Consider the following 15,356-nt stretch of genomic DNA (forward strand, 5'->3'; position numbering starts at 1 on the left):
AGGATACAAGGAAAGGTTAGAAAGTCTACTGTCCATGGGTTTTCGGAATGAATGCCTGACAAATAGAACAAGATATATGGTCATGAGAAGCTCCTAGACAAAAAAAAAAAAAAAGACACTTATTGGGGCAATCTTTATGGGGAATCTGTCTCCCATGCTGGCATTTACCCTTCCTGGGTGACATTAACCCCAAGGAGCACAAACAAAGGTAAGAAAAAACAAAATCCCCAACAGGGCACTTCTCTGCAACTGCAATAAAAGTCAGCAAACAGGTGTAAGTAGTTACTGGTGAACGAAAATGTGTTCAAACTGGCAGGTAAACAGACCGATGGCAAAAAGATATGTTCAGACTGGCAGCAAAGAACTTCTGATTATGGCAGGCCTGAACATCAACTTTATGCCCTATGCTATGCAAGGAGTGCTTGGGTGACGTTTGGGGTACCTTTCAAAAAACAAGTAGTCTTTGGTAGACTGGCCTGATGGTCTGGCTTCCATGGCAGGGAATTCTGTTAAGAATACTGCAGCAGTGAATGTAAGGACATTGATGAGAAAAGTTATCACGGTACGAATTCAGATGGGAATTCTCCCGGCTCCTACTCCATCGGGTCCACAGACCTTCACCAGTACTACTACACCTGCGTTGGCTCCTTCCCTGAACAGACCTTCGACTTTGGAGCTCCTGGATCAAAGATTTCTGGAACCATCCATGTCAGATCTGAAGATTCTTGCATCTTCTGCTCCAATACCTTCTCTGAGTGGACAGGCTTCAAAGCATGTTGGAGCCAGACGATTCTCAGAGCCGTAGAGCTGTTGTCAGATCAGAGATATTGGAGTAGACTCCAAAGTTATTGTAGCCATCTTTGCCCCTCAGAGCCTCAGCTTTTGACAGCTGAGCTCTGACCTCTGCCTCGGGTGAGCTGCCTTCAGGTCAAAGGAAACTGACAGTTCAGAAGCATGTCTTCTCAGCACAGTCTACTTCCTTCTCTCCAGGAGATTCTGCCTTTGAGGTAGTGGAGAGAGTGTTCTCTACTTCTAGAGGAAGGACGAATCTATCCCCGCAGATCCATCTTCCAAGTCTCATATATCTTTGTACCTGAAGCCACAACACTCTACTCCACAGGGGCAGCCAACACAAAGTCTCCAGACTACCCAAGCAGGGTATACTCGTATATCTTCTGATACTTCTCCGGAACATCCCACCAAAGAAATCCCTAGGAAGAGAAAGTGCAAGAGGAGGCACTTAAGACACTCTTCAAGAGTCAGTCACAGAATACATTGATTTTGATAAGGGGAAGGGTCTCCAAGGTCACCTGGAGATCCAAAGCAAAGAGGTGGTTGGTCTACCGTTAACCCTCCCAAACAGGAATCTGTATTCCTGGAATCCTTTGGGTCTGGCCAGTCTACCTGAGTGACTCCGCGCCTGCCAATGAGCCCACTGATTTAATCTTTAGGCGGGCATGGAAGGAACCAGACTGCTGAGCCAATCCCAAGAGACCAGACAGGATCCAGGTACCACTGAAAGGAAGAGAATTTTAGAGCAAAGGAGTACCTGTAGATGCCATGGTCATAGTGGCTGCTACAAAGAAGGAACGCCAAGAACAAAGTTCATCTGTCCATCCCCCTAACAGCAGTCCAGGGCACTGGACAGATGTGGGGCTTCAGTGACTTTTGCACTCAGGTCAATGAATTATTTGGAACATGTCACCAGACCTGAGGGATTTGATTAAAGAACTATCCAAACCCTCTCTCCGAGATCATCAGTTCTGAGGCAGAAACCTCTACTGTCTTCAGTTGGCTACCCTACAGTCCATTTCAAATTCATCCATTAGGCTCATTTCACATGCAGCTGAAGGTACCTCGAGAGCGGCAGGTTCAGATACTTCCATTAGGAGATGTGCCTGTGTGATTTCATGGAGGCTTTCAAGTTCTCTCTTGTCAATGCTCGCTTTGATGGAAGTTCTTTACTTGGTCCCAAAGTTAGACACACTATCCAGGTGTGAACAGGATGGTAAGACCCTGCCGTCAGTGGGCATATGTTTTACAACTCCTCAAAAAGCCTTCTCTGGGAATCAGCAAAGTGGTCGAAAAATGTGGTTCAGAAAATCCCAGAGTCCTTTCCATGATAAACGTGGAGAAAGTTCCCCCAGAGGCACAGGGAGACACCGCCCATGCGGCAGATGAGGCTTGCAGAATCAAGGATCTAGGGACACTTTCTCTGACAGATTCTACCAGCACTCCTGAAAGGAGGAATAACTGTCCACCTCTGGAGACAGTCAGGAGTAGTCTATCCCTGCACCAGGGAGCCTGGCTAAATATTTTAAAAGATACATGGGTGCAGATTATTTCCAGAGGTTATCCAACACCCCCCCCCTTAACAGTAAACAAAATCCTGATGTTCCACCCAGTCAGAGGAAAGCACTAGAAATAACGCTGGTGGTGGGGTAGTCATCCAAGAGGTCCCCCCCAGACCAGTAGTAGTCTGGAACTTACTCAAGATTCTTAATATTGCCAAAGAAAATGGGAATGGAGACCAAATCTGGGTCTCAGCAATCTGCACAAATCAGTTCAGTACACAAACTTCTGGATGGTCATGGTTTAGTCCATATTGCGTTTCCTGCACAAGGACAACTGGATGTGCTTAAATGATTTTCAGGATGGGCACTATCACATAAAAATGAACAGATGATCCAGAAGACACCTATGCTTCCAGATGGGAGCCAGTCATTACCAATTCAGAACTCTGCCCTTTGGCCTCACCACAGCCCCCAGGGTGTTTACCAAATGCATGGTAGTAGTAGCAGCTCACTTGAGACTGCAGGAATTCCGGGTGTTTTCATACCTGAATGACTGGCTCATAACCACTCAAACCAGACAACTTGTGACAAAAGCATAAGATTATGTACTTCAGCTTTGCTCTCATCAAGGAATTATCCTCAATTACAACAAATCTCAGCTAGAACCATCTCAAATATTAGAGTTCACAGGGGCCTTGTTCAATATGGTATCAGTGATGGCCTCCCTTCCCTTACCAAGGGTAAAAAAATATTCGATTTCAAGTCAAAAAGATAGTTCAGAATTTTTCTCCATCAACTCAACTGATTCTACAAGCCTTGGGGTCAATGTCCAACCCAGATTAGAATAACTCAAGGATGCAAAAAGTACCTCTTGTGGTGGATTTGCTCAGATCAAATATTACAAGGCCATCCCTTCATTCTTCCTCAGCCCAAAGCCATAGTGACCATGGACACTTCCCAAATTGGGTGGGCTGGAGGGGGCACTTCTTGGGAAAGACGGTCCAAGGCACACAGTCCCCCTGAAGAGGCCAACACACATATCAATGTCCTGGAAATGAGAGCAGTACTGATAGCTTTGCAGGCATTTCAGGACTCTCTCCCTTCCTGGACTACTACAGTTCAAACAGACAATATGTCAGTGGTACGGTACATCAACAAACAAGGAGGAACCATATCTTACCCCTTGTGATTATGCATAATCCACAACTGTAAGTACTGGAGGAATGGCTAAAGGCCTATGCTGTGGCAAATGTAAAAAGGTCCTAAGCCTTTTCCTAGAGTCTGAAAAATCCTGGCCCTGCCATTGAAATTGTTCTCTCATAGCATGCAAGGTTTCCCCAAAAGAAAATTCCTCAGGAGGAGAGGCAGAAGGAATGGAGTCCTCTGCATCAGAGTCCTCATATGGAGGATAAGGGCCTTCTGGAGGGTTTGTATTTTCTGAATCATCAGAGGAGTAATCTGTAGAAACTGGCTCAGGGGGCTCTGCTCTAGGCCTCTTCTCTGGAGGGGGGTGAGAGGCCCTGTCAGGGTGAGGCTGGAATCCCCTGATCAAAGAAATGAGATCCTCTGCTAGACTAAGCATTTGAGTACTCGAGCTAGGCCTGTGAGAGGGGGTTTTAACAGGCACGGTCTTTGTTGATTTAGCTGCTTTAGCCCTGGTAAAAGCCTTAATTGACATGGATGCAGGGGGCCTAGCAGCTCCACGTGCAGGAGTAGATATATCTAAAGGGATAGTATCTGATAAATCCTGAGAACCTGTAAGAGCAGGAATTTCAGTAGCAGATTCATCCATGCAGGTTGAGGCCTCGGTTGTAGGAGGCATGCTTTCGGCCGAAGGAAGAACCGAGGACTCAGTTTCAGCCGAAACCGAGACACTCGCGGTTGGCTTAACCGCGGTTTCGGCCAAAACCGCGGACCGCGAGTGTCGGTCTTTTTCCTTACTCTTTTTAGCTAATTGTGAAGTCGGAGTTTCCGACGGCATGTTGTAAGCAAAAGCGGAGCCGAAAAACTCCTCTGCAAACTCCGACCGACGTCTAAGTGTCCGTCGGTTGAAGGAAGCACAGGCTAGACAAGCTGCTACGTCGTGGTCTGGGCCTAAACAAGGTAGGCAGTAAGAGTGGAAATCTTTATGAGGTATTTGTTTCCCACAAGTTAAACAGTTATTCACTTTTTCTGACATCGGCTGAGGCAAGAAAGAGTCCCCAACGGGGTACTTAGCTTTTTAGAAGTCTTCGTAGTAGCAATCTCTGGTTCTGACCGACCGGCACTTGCGAACAGCTTCTGCTTCGGGCGCCACGCGGCAAGAAAGACTGAGGAAAATGGCGTCAGCTGATGCCTTTATACCCGGTTAACAGCAGCTATGATGTCGGGTGAAGTGCGACATCAGCCGAGGCCAGACCCAGACTTTGGAATCCGGCCGACCGAAGGGCTGCCTGAGGCAGTACAACCCATTTGTTAGGACTGCAGATGCATCCTTGAAGGACATGCTCAGAGTGTGTGGCAATGGGCAATGTCTTCCAATCAATTTCTGGCAACAATGCACATTCCAGGGAAATCCAATGTGATAGCAGACAATCGAGCAGGTCCATTTTACTGCATCACGATTGTCTCTCAACATTAAAGTTGCGGAAAAGATATTCCACCAGTGGGGCCAACCTTGATACAACCTCTTTGTATCCCCCTTCAACAAGTGCAGCAGGTTTTTTGCCTTGATCCCATCAGGGCAATCACCAACAGACTCTCTCCTCCACGGCTGACCCCAGTCTCACTGATGCTTACCCCCCCCCCCAACTGCCCTAATTCCTAAGTTTCTCCAGAAAGAATCTTGATTGAAGAGCACAGTCATCATCATTGCACCTTACTGACCTTGTCAGATTTGGTTCGCCTACCATGGATTCTGGATCCAATTCCTGGATCTGACAGGCATGATTCACCCATACATTTCAGGCCTAAAGGTGAATGCATGGTTTCTACACTTCCTTTGATAACCAGACAGTGAACACCTTATTCATCGACCCCTATTCAGGGAAAATCGCTTCAGTGATTAAGGGCAAAGAAATACTTGGCCGCAGCACAATGGACCAACATCTAGGTGAATCAAACCCACCCAAGTGGGGGGCTTTGTCCCCTACACCCCACCCTAACTATATATACCAACCCAGAAATTGCACTACAGTGGAGAAATAGGCAAAGCTCTGTAGTTGGCCAACTACATCTTTGGCTCTTAGTAAATTCAGCGAATCGCTGCAATGATTTTCGCTGAATAGGTGTTCGCTGAAATATAATTTCGGAGAACTAATATAGACACCCCCCCCCCCACAAGGCTCTCCACCCCTGTACGTCACATTCTTTGGTCTTCCCAAAAGCTTCCATTAGAAAGATTTACAGAAGCAAATGGAAAAGATTTGCTTTTTGGGCACAACAAAGAGAAAATTATCCTTTTTCGGCACCAGTACCTAAAGTTCTTGACTTTTTGGCTACAATTTTTAATGACTCTTAAAGTTCAATTTCTGTCATTTCTAATTTCCACATAGGAGTATATAATTCCTCCTTAGTTCCTTCAAAACTTTGTAAGGCCTTTAAGGGAAACTTTTTTTCACACTCTGCCACACCTCAATCTCCATTTTAACCATCAGCAAAGTGTGAACTAAAATTTTTAACCTGAGAACTATCTTTTTAGTAGCTATAACCTCTGCTAGAAGAGTCTCTAAACATCAAGTCCTATCTTTTAAGCCTCCTTATTTAATCTTCCACAAAGGAACTTTTTCCATACTGCAGTGCATTAAAAAGTCTGGGATAAAGGGAAGTGGGACTACTTATGTGTCTGAAGCTTTTGTCAGTAAATATCTGAACCAACCCATCTTTCCTTCTTACGATGGTATCAGACTCCACCATCAATTAATCTTCCAGTTTTCTTTCCAAATTTCATGAACAAAAGAAAATAGATGTTACATTTGTTGGATGTTCAGACAGTTATATTTCTATTTGCATAGAACAAAAAATTTAAGAAAACAGATCAATTATTTGTTTCTTTTGTGGAAATCAAAACTGGGCAGACCAGTTACCACAGTAACTCTAGCTAAATGGTTAACAGACTGCATTTCCTTTGTCTACAACAAATTAGGTTTGTCTTTATCAAAACCTTTATGAGCCCCATTCAACCAAGTCCATGGCAACTTCAGCATTTTTATCTAGGTATTCCATGTGGGGCTGCAACATGGGCTAATTCTCATAACTTTACTACTCATTACAAATTGGATATTGTCTTGAGGGAGAACAGCAATGTTTGGCTCAACAGTGCTCAGCAGTATCTTTCCTTAGAGACTCCCAGGATTCAAGTAGCTGGGGACTCTGTCCCACTTGTTGAGAAATGAATGAAAATTGACAACAGACAAAGAAATTATGTACTCACCATAACGTTCCATCTGTGTTGTCCATTTTCATTCCTCCTTAACTCCCCACCCTCCAACCCCCTACCATTTGGTTTGTGGCTTCTGAAAGAATGAGAATCTACTATGGGACCAATGTTGCTGCCTTTGAGCTCCAGGTATTTTTTTTATTTTATAATGGTTTCCAATTTTCTACGATGCTAAAAGACCAGCAAACAAGATCTGAAGTATGGTATGGGAGTACAGCATTATGGGTAAGGAAAGAGCTCGACAGCTTCCAGTATCCACAAGCTATAAAAAGCAGCAGAGTCGGATCACAAGGTCAGATCTAAACCCACTTGAGGAAGAATGAAAATGGACAACACTGATGGAACGTTATGGTGAGTACATTACTTCTTAATTTACAGACCTCATGGGAACTTCTTCCATACTGCAGTGCATCAAAAGTCTGGGACAAAGGAAGTGGGACTACTCATGTGTCTGAAGCTTTTGTCGGCAAATATCTGGCCACAATGAAACAGTCAAAAAATAAATAAATACATCTAACCAAAACACTTTTTAAAGGAATGAAGTAGAATCCTGGAATTCATTTCTTTCCTTAGAGGTAATGTGGAAAGGAAGTCCACAACTAAACTCTACAAACTTTTGTACATTGCTTTTCGCTCTTCATAGAGAATCCGAAAATGTGAAAATCAGATTGCAGTCAAACATTTTCTTTTCTATGACAGGTAGCAGTCAGACAGATTTGGACATCTGCACCACTAACAATGCAAGAAGGCTACTGTTTTCCAAGCCCAGGAGACTTCTTTGTTTCTGAAAATGCATTTCTGCAAGCTTAGTGTGAAGCACTTACATAGGTGATCAGTGATTCTGCATGAAACAAAGCTAACGAAATTTTCACCTGGAGATCAAATTGCTGTGTATATGAAGGGGATGCCACAGAAATAATAGCAAGCTTTGTGTGTGTGTCCCAGTTTTATTTAATTTACAAACTGTCAACATTCAAACTATTTTCACTTTATGGCTCAAAAACACCACTGCAACATGAAGTAACAGGTTGTAGCATTAAAAAGCTTACTCTTTTATCCAAAATTTAGGGCAGATGTAAATAATGATCGTCATTTTCAACTCAAAAGTAACGTGTCTTGCTTCTTCAGACATACACAAAAGTCAACCAAGATTTTTTTCTAATCTGCTCCACAGTAGAGTTAAGAAAATGCAGTAATTTGTGTTCTTGTTCTACCAAACAGCAGTCTACTTACTACTGTTACTGCACAGAAACAAAACACTACACAGAAAACAAATACAATGTTAAAAATTTTTTTACTACAATAGCAAAACATCAGTTCCTTCAAAACTAATGTCTTAATTATGGCTGAAATGAAACAAAAAAAATGTCAAGTCTTACACTGAGGGGAAAAATCATGCCAAAGTGACAACTGAGGGGAGCTGTCCAGAACATGACTGACAGAAAATGATACTAAAACAAGCTGGAATAATGAGAGGCTTTGTTTCCCCTGTAGTGCTACCAATTACCTTCATAGGAGTTGTAAACTGCAATGGAAAAAAGGCTAACAAGTGACATCACATGCAGAGGAAGAGCAACATAAATAGGTTATGATGGTGGTGATACCAGATGAACCAATTCTTCCTCCTAGTCAGCAGGAGACTGCACCTCAGAAAAATGCAGAAATGCTGTTACAAGTGAGAAGCTATAAAGAAAAAAGTTTGCACCGGCAAAACTGCGAAGCTGTGCTAACAGAACAATTAGGCAACATACAATATGAAAACACTACAAAATGAACTTATAAAATGACCTGCAACTTTGCAGATTACATGAAAAAAACAGTGCTCTTTAACACAGAAAAATCTGGGTATCAGACCCAGGCAAAGGCATGTTTTGCCCTCCTCCCAAACTCAAAATATTTATAAATAGGCTATGTTCAATTGAAAAAAAAATATTTACAAACAGGCACTGCATATTCAAAAAGAAGGGGAAGATGACAACACACTTCAACAATTAAAAACAAAGCTGTTCAAGAAGCCCCGGAGCACCAGCTTTAGTAAAGTATACAAGGCTCTTTCATTTGGAGGGCCAAATGAAGTTTACACACAAATAAAAAGCGGATATTTAAAAAAGGTGTGGTTAAGTCCAACTCTGTGGTCTTTGAAAATAAACATCCCCGTCTCAGTGCCATGCGTTAATGCTTCATAGAAGGTCTTCCTGGTTTCTTCTCTGGTTGCCCTCGTCCACCACCTGGCATTCCTCGTCCACGTCCTCCAAACACTCCTGTTATCAAATGATAAACAAACAAATGTGCACTACATACTTTAAAGTTCAGTCATTTCAACAGTAGAACAACTTACTGACTTCCTGACAACCCTATTTCAGAGAACAGGCTGAGGAAAATAATGCATTTGGCAGCACTTCCCTCTTGTGGAAACTTGAAAGAATTGCAGCCAGCACTTAGGCTGGAAAGCAACTTCTCAAATACCATTTTTATTTTTTTTCAATAATCAATCTTTATTATTTTCCAATTACATAACTACACACTACTATATATATATATATATATATATATATATACAATATTTACATGATTGCTTCCACAAGTTATACAAACGATATATATTAAAACAGATTATTATAAGGAAATATAACATGAAAATACCATCAGTTTTTAATATTACAATCAATAAAGTACAGTTTTGTACCTACCATAAATGTAGATGTTCGAGGATCCACATTGCTGCAGTCCTAACTATTGGGTAGTCCGCTGTCCAGTCGGCCCGAATACCAAAGTATATGGCTGACGTCGGTCACGGCGCATTAGACTGACGTCAGTACGTCAGGGTACTAATGCGCATGACCGACGTCATATCCTCAGTCTTTTCTTGCCCCAGATGTCAGAAGACCCTAAAAAGACAAGGCCAAAACCAAAACACACCAAACATACCTGCACCAAAAATATATACAATATATACAAAGGTACCAGAATATAATCTCACCTACACAACCACCCCTAAACACAGAGGGAAGGAGGGAGGGTAAATTGGACTGCAGCAATGTGGATCCTCGAACATCTACATTTATGGTAGGTACAAAACTGTACTATGTTCTTCATTCCACATTGCTGCAGTCCTAACTATTGGGTAGAATCCCAAAGCAGAGGTAAGGGAGGCTGGCAAATCATAAGGAAGCAGGAGCTGATAACATGCCTTGCAAAATAGCAGTGGCAAAACCAGCCCTAGACTTAGAGTAGAGAGGAAGGTGGTAATGCTTAGAGAAAGTATGCACTGAACTCCAAGTAGCTGCCTCCAAAATATCCTTAGTTGCCACCCCTTAGAAATGCTGTTGAAGTGGCAGTAGCCCTAGTGGAATGAGGCCTAATCCCAGCTGGAATCTCTTTGCCATGATGGGAATAACAAAAAGCAATGCAAAACCCAATCCACCTAGAAATAGTTTGTTTTGACACAGGCTTGCCCTGTCAACTCAAAGCAAAAGAAACAAACAACTGCTGAGACTGCCTAAAATCCGTAGTCCTGCTTAAATAATAACGCAATTGCCTGTGTACATCTAAAGTGTGCAAAATCTTTTCCCCTTTATTTTGGGGATCTGCATAGAAAGTAGGCAAATGAATAGTTTGGTTTAAAGCCACACTAGAAACCACCTTAGGCATAAAGGAAGGATTAGTACGTAATGATACCCTATCCTTATGAAAAATCAAAAAGGCTCAACCGCCATAAGGGCCTGTAACTCAGAAACCCTTCTTGCAGAAGTAATGGCCAACAAAAAAGCAGTCTTCCATGACAAGTATTTCAGGTCAGCAGTAGCTGCAGGCTCAAAAGGTTGTAGAGTAAGTTTCTCCAACACAAAATTGAGATCCCAAGCAGGAGTAGGAGCTCTACGTGGGGTCTTATATTCTTTGCCCCTCTAAGAAATTGCTTGAACAAAGGATGTGAAAACAATGGTGGGTCACAATCATAGTGAGCTGAAATTGCTGCAGCATGAATCTTAATGGAAGAGAAAGACAAACCTTTGTCCAATAACTCAGTAAGATATTGAAGAGCCACACTCAAATTAGGCTCGAAATCTCCAAATTCTTTGCTGCAGTCCAAAATAAAAATCTCTTCCATTTTTCTGCGTACACTTTCCTTGTACTAGGTCTTCTGGCTTCCATAATCACATTTAAAACTTGTTGAGGAAGTTGAGACCTGCTGTCTTTCAAAACAGAATATGCCAGGCTGTTAGATGAAGAGTTTGAAGCTTGACATTGAGCAGATGACTGTCCCTCTGAGACAATAGGTGTGGAATCAAGGGTAAAGGCCATGGAGGCTTCCTTACCAGACTCCTCAGTAATGGGTACCAGTGCTGCCGAGGCCAATCTGGAGCTATTAAAATCATCCTTGGCTTGTCTTGTCTGACCTTTAGAAGCACCTTTGGGAGAAGAGGCAGAGGAGGAAAAGCATACACATGAAGATTTTTCCAACTGAAAGAAAGAGCATCCACTTTCCAAGCTGTGTGATGAAATCCCTTCGTGCAAAACTTTGGCAGCTGGTGGTTTAGTGGAGAAGCGAACAGATCTATGTCTGGAGTTCCCCATGACACTGTCAATTATTGAAATACATGAAGATCCAGTTTCCACTCGTGGGGATCCATGATTTGTCTGCTTAACACATCTGCTAAGGAGTTCTGTGCTCTCGGCAGAAACCTTGCCTGAAGAGTTAGTTGCAAGCTGAGCGCAGTCTCCCATAAAATCATTGCTTGCCTGCACAATGGGTAAGAATGTGTTCCCCCTTGTTCGTTGATGTACCACATGACAGTTGTGTTGTCTGTTAGAATCAACACCTGCCCTGGAAGAAGTAACTCCTTGAAAGCCATTAATGCAAACTGGACTGCTAACATCTCTTTCATGTTGATATGTAGATGCTGTAGTCTGGCAGGCCACTTGTCTTGTATCCACTTTCCATCTAGATGAGCTCCCCAAGCAATGTCTGAGGCATCTGTCGTTAGAATCTGACTTGCCTCTGGCGGGTCACAGAGAGTCCCTTGTTTAGGTGACATTCCTGAGCCCACCACAAAAATTCCTTTTGAATGCAAGGTATTATTTGAATGACAGTGTCCAAATCCTGGCAGTGCTGTGTCCATAGATTTTTGAGATACCATTGTAGCTTCCTCATATGCAGTTTGGCATTGGGAAGCACCAGAATACAAGATGCCATGAACCCTAAGGCTTGAAGGACTGTCCTTGCAGTCAGCCCGGACTGAAGAGATAATTGATGGAAGTAACTGGAAAGATTCTTTTGTTTGTCCGGGGTTAAAAAGGCCATCTGGGCTGCTGTATTCAGTCTCACACCCAGAAAGCACATGTCTTGAGAGGGTACTAGACTGGACTTTATTTCGTTCACAGAATACCCTAGGCATCTTAGCACTGCTATGACATATTCCAAATGCTGTAGAAGGTCTTCCTTTTCTTGAGCCAGAATCAGGCAGTCGTCCAAGTAAGGATAGATTTGAATTCCTTTTAGCCTGAAGTAAGCTATCACTGGAGCCAGAACCTTTGTGAATACTCTGGGCAGTAGATAAGCCAAAGGGCAATGCAGAGAACTGATAATGAGAATTTCCAGCTCGAAAACGCAGATACTTTCTGCAACTTAGTCTTATAGGCACATGAAGGTAAGCTTCCTTGAGATCTAAAGTTACCATCCAGTGATCTTTGCCCAGCAGAGGTAAAAGCTGTTGTAACGTCAACATTTTGAACTTTGGAATGTCCAGATAAGTGTTGAGGATAGATAAATCCAAAATTGGTCTCCACGTGTTCCCCTTCTTTGGTACTAGGAACAGGCGAGAATAAAATCCTAGGCCCCTTTCTGGCACAGGAACTGACTGAATGGCTCCTATTTGGAGCAACAGAGAAATTTGCTTGCGAGCCTCTGTTCTTTGTAGAGGAGGAATGTCTGGCATGCCTTTGAAAGGAGGCAAGGTATGGAAATAAAACCTGTAACCGTGGTGAATGATATCCAGAACCCATTTGTCTTGGGTAATTAAATCCCAATTTTCTTTGAAAAGAGACAGCCTTCCTCCTAGAGGTGCCGCCAGGCGAGAATGTACTGGCAGCTGAAAAGGCAGGTCATTGGGTCTGCTTACGAAAGGACTGACCCCTGCCCTCACCAGAAGTCTGAGCAGGTGAACTCCCTGTCCTAGGCCTAAAAGAACCTTGAGCTCTGCCCCTACCACGTCTAGACCTACCCCTAGACTGGGAATCATAAGCAGGATAAGTCCACCCCTTAGTAGGCCAATTTCTACTAAACTTGGTAGGCTGCACCTGCAAAAATCCTTAACAGTTTGCATAGACTTAGCCTTGTCCTCCATTTTCTTTAAAACTGCTTCCACAGGCGAACCAAACAACACATCAGACTGTAAAGGAGCATCCAAAATCCTTGTCTTAACATGCTCAGCTAAATTCTGATCTCTCAACCAGGCGTGCCTACGAAGAACAGAACCAGTGGCAGCCACCCTCGAGGAGGCCTGCACAGCATCAAAACCACACTGCAAAGAATGCTTTCCCACTTGTTCAGAAACATGAACTAAATCCTGCAGCTCTTTACACTCAATACCTTCAGCCAGAGCATCCACCTTAGACTTCAATTGTGAAAGGAGATAATTCTGATATTTTAACATATGAAACTGACAATTCAACGCCCTCATGGCTAAAGTGGAAGAAGTGTACACTTTCTTTCCCCATCTATCCAAAGCCCTTGCCTCTTTATCAGGAGGAACAGGATTTTTAACCACAGAAGCCTTCACACCTTTAGGCCCCTGAGAGACAGTTTCTGGGTCCGCCCTAGGACTCTTAAAAGATACTTATGGGCTTCAGGCACCCTATAGTACCTATCCGGTTTAACTGGGGCAGGAGGCAAAGAATCAGGATTTAGTGAAGCCTCTGCAAAAACATCTTCTACAACATTCAGAACAGGAGGAATAGCTAAAGGCCTATGCTGGGGTAAAAACAAGAATTCTCTAAGCCTTTTCCTGGAATCAGAGAAATCTTGACCTTCCCATTTAAAATGCTCCCTCATGGAATGCAGGGTCTCTGAAAAGAAAAATCCTCAGGAGGCTAAGCTGAAGGAGTAGAATCATCCACATCAGAATCAGAATAAGGAGGATACTCCTGCAAGTCCTCAGCAGAAGACTCAGAAGCCTCCAACATTGCTCAAAACTCTCAAACTCAGGTTCCACCCTAGGCCTCTTATCAGGAGGGGCATAGAACCTCTAATCATAGTAATCAAATCCTCTGCCATTTTAGCATATGCTTCTTAGGCAAAGACCCTGAAACACTTGGAGAAACCCCCACAGAAGCTAAAGTAGGCCTGCCTCTTAAAGAAGCCTTGGCAACAGAAGCGAGGCCCTAACCACCTTAGGAAGAGAGGGAAGAACAGCCACCTGAGAAGCCCCTTCAGCCTGGCCTACTTCCTGAGAGGACACATCCTGCAACAATAAAGTTTCTCCCTGAGACTCCAAAGAAACTCCTGGCAGTACCTCCGGCTCCACTGAGCCCTCTAAAGAACCGATGTCCGGGACTGTCGGTTCTTCCCTCTAGGCTTCGCTGCTTTGTCCTTGCGCTTTTGGCTGAAGCGGCCGGAGCATCCGGCGGCATTTTATAATTACAACGCTTCCCAAACACTAACCTGGCACAGTCTAACCTTCTCTTAATAGTGCGTTTGTTAAATCTAGCACAAGAGCGGCATCCAACAACGTCGTGCTCAGGCGCTAAACAAGGTATACACAAAGTATCGTAATCACTATGAGGTATCTGTTTCCCACAAGAAATACAGTTATTCACTTTTCTGACATCCGGTTAAATACTGAGGCAAGAAAAAACCAAAATATTCCCAACGGGTACTTGGCCAACTTTGATTCGGTCTGAAACTCTGACTTCAGAAACTTTCAGAACGCCAACCTGCACTCGCAAAATTGCTTCTGCATCGGACCATGCTGCAAAAAAGACTGAGGATATGACGTCGGTCATGCGCATTAGTACCCTGACGTACTGACGTCAGTCTAATGCGCCGTGACCGACGTCAGCCATATACTTTGGTATTCGGGCCGACTGGACAGCGGACTACCCAATAGTTAGGACTGCAGCAATGTGGAATGAAGAACATCTAATCTAAGATTGAGTCTGTCTTATAAATATATATCCTAAGTAACAGTGGATAAGAACCTCTAGGCTAACACAATATTAAAGATTTGCTCCCATATTTTAATATTATTTATGTTTTTCTTGTGGTCATTGAGTAACAGTTTGTGCGCTAATATATGTCTTATAGCTAATGTTTTAAAATTTTCCCCAAGATGTCTGGGTCGGGTTCAACCAATTTGAAGCTATGTATAGTTTCATTAATAAACAAATATTCATGATTATGATCTTTTTTGATTTGTCTAAATTTTCTGGGAGAATATATAGGATCATAAATTCCCAAGAGAGTGTTGATTGTTGGTAGCCCATTTTCTGTAACTGAAGTTTTAATGAATTCCAAAGTTTAAAAATGCATTTGCAACTCCAAAACATGTGAAGCAGGTCAGCTGTCTGGTCTATGCAGTATGGACAGTTAGGCGAGTTCGCGAGTTCTTTGAATCAAATTTATGAAGAGTAAGACGGGTATAATAGGC

The 15,356-nt window shown here is 43.1% G+C and overlaps 1 protein-coding gene across 2 annotated transcripts in view; it reads right to left on the reverse strand.

The window, feature by feature from the left end:
• Positions 1-7,638: 7,638 nt before the first annotated feature.
• LSM4 (LSM4 homolog, U6 small nuclear RNA and mRNA degradation associated) overlaps positions 7,639-15,356 on the reverse strand; it is a 426,988-nt gene continuing 419,270 nt past the window's right edge. For both annotated transcript variants that reach the window (XM_044053837.1, XM_044053838.1), the window contains exon 5: positions 7,639-8,972. In XM_044053837.1, coding sequence (XP_043909772.1) covers positions 8,884-8,972 — 89 coding nt within the window. In that variant the 3' untranslated portion in view covers positions 7,639-8,883. The remainder of the gene's footprint in view (positions 8,973-15,356) is intronic.

Source organism: Protopterus annectens, chromosome 13.part0, assembly GCF_019279795.1.
Source record: "Protopterus annectens isolate FY-2018-M chromosome 13.part0, PAN1.0, whole genome shotgun sequence".
NCBI classification, from domain to species: domain Eukaryota; kingdom Metazoa; phylum Chordata; order Ceratodontiformes; family Protopteridae; genus Protopterus; species Protopterus annectens.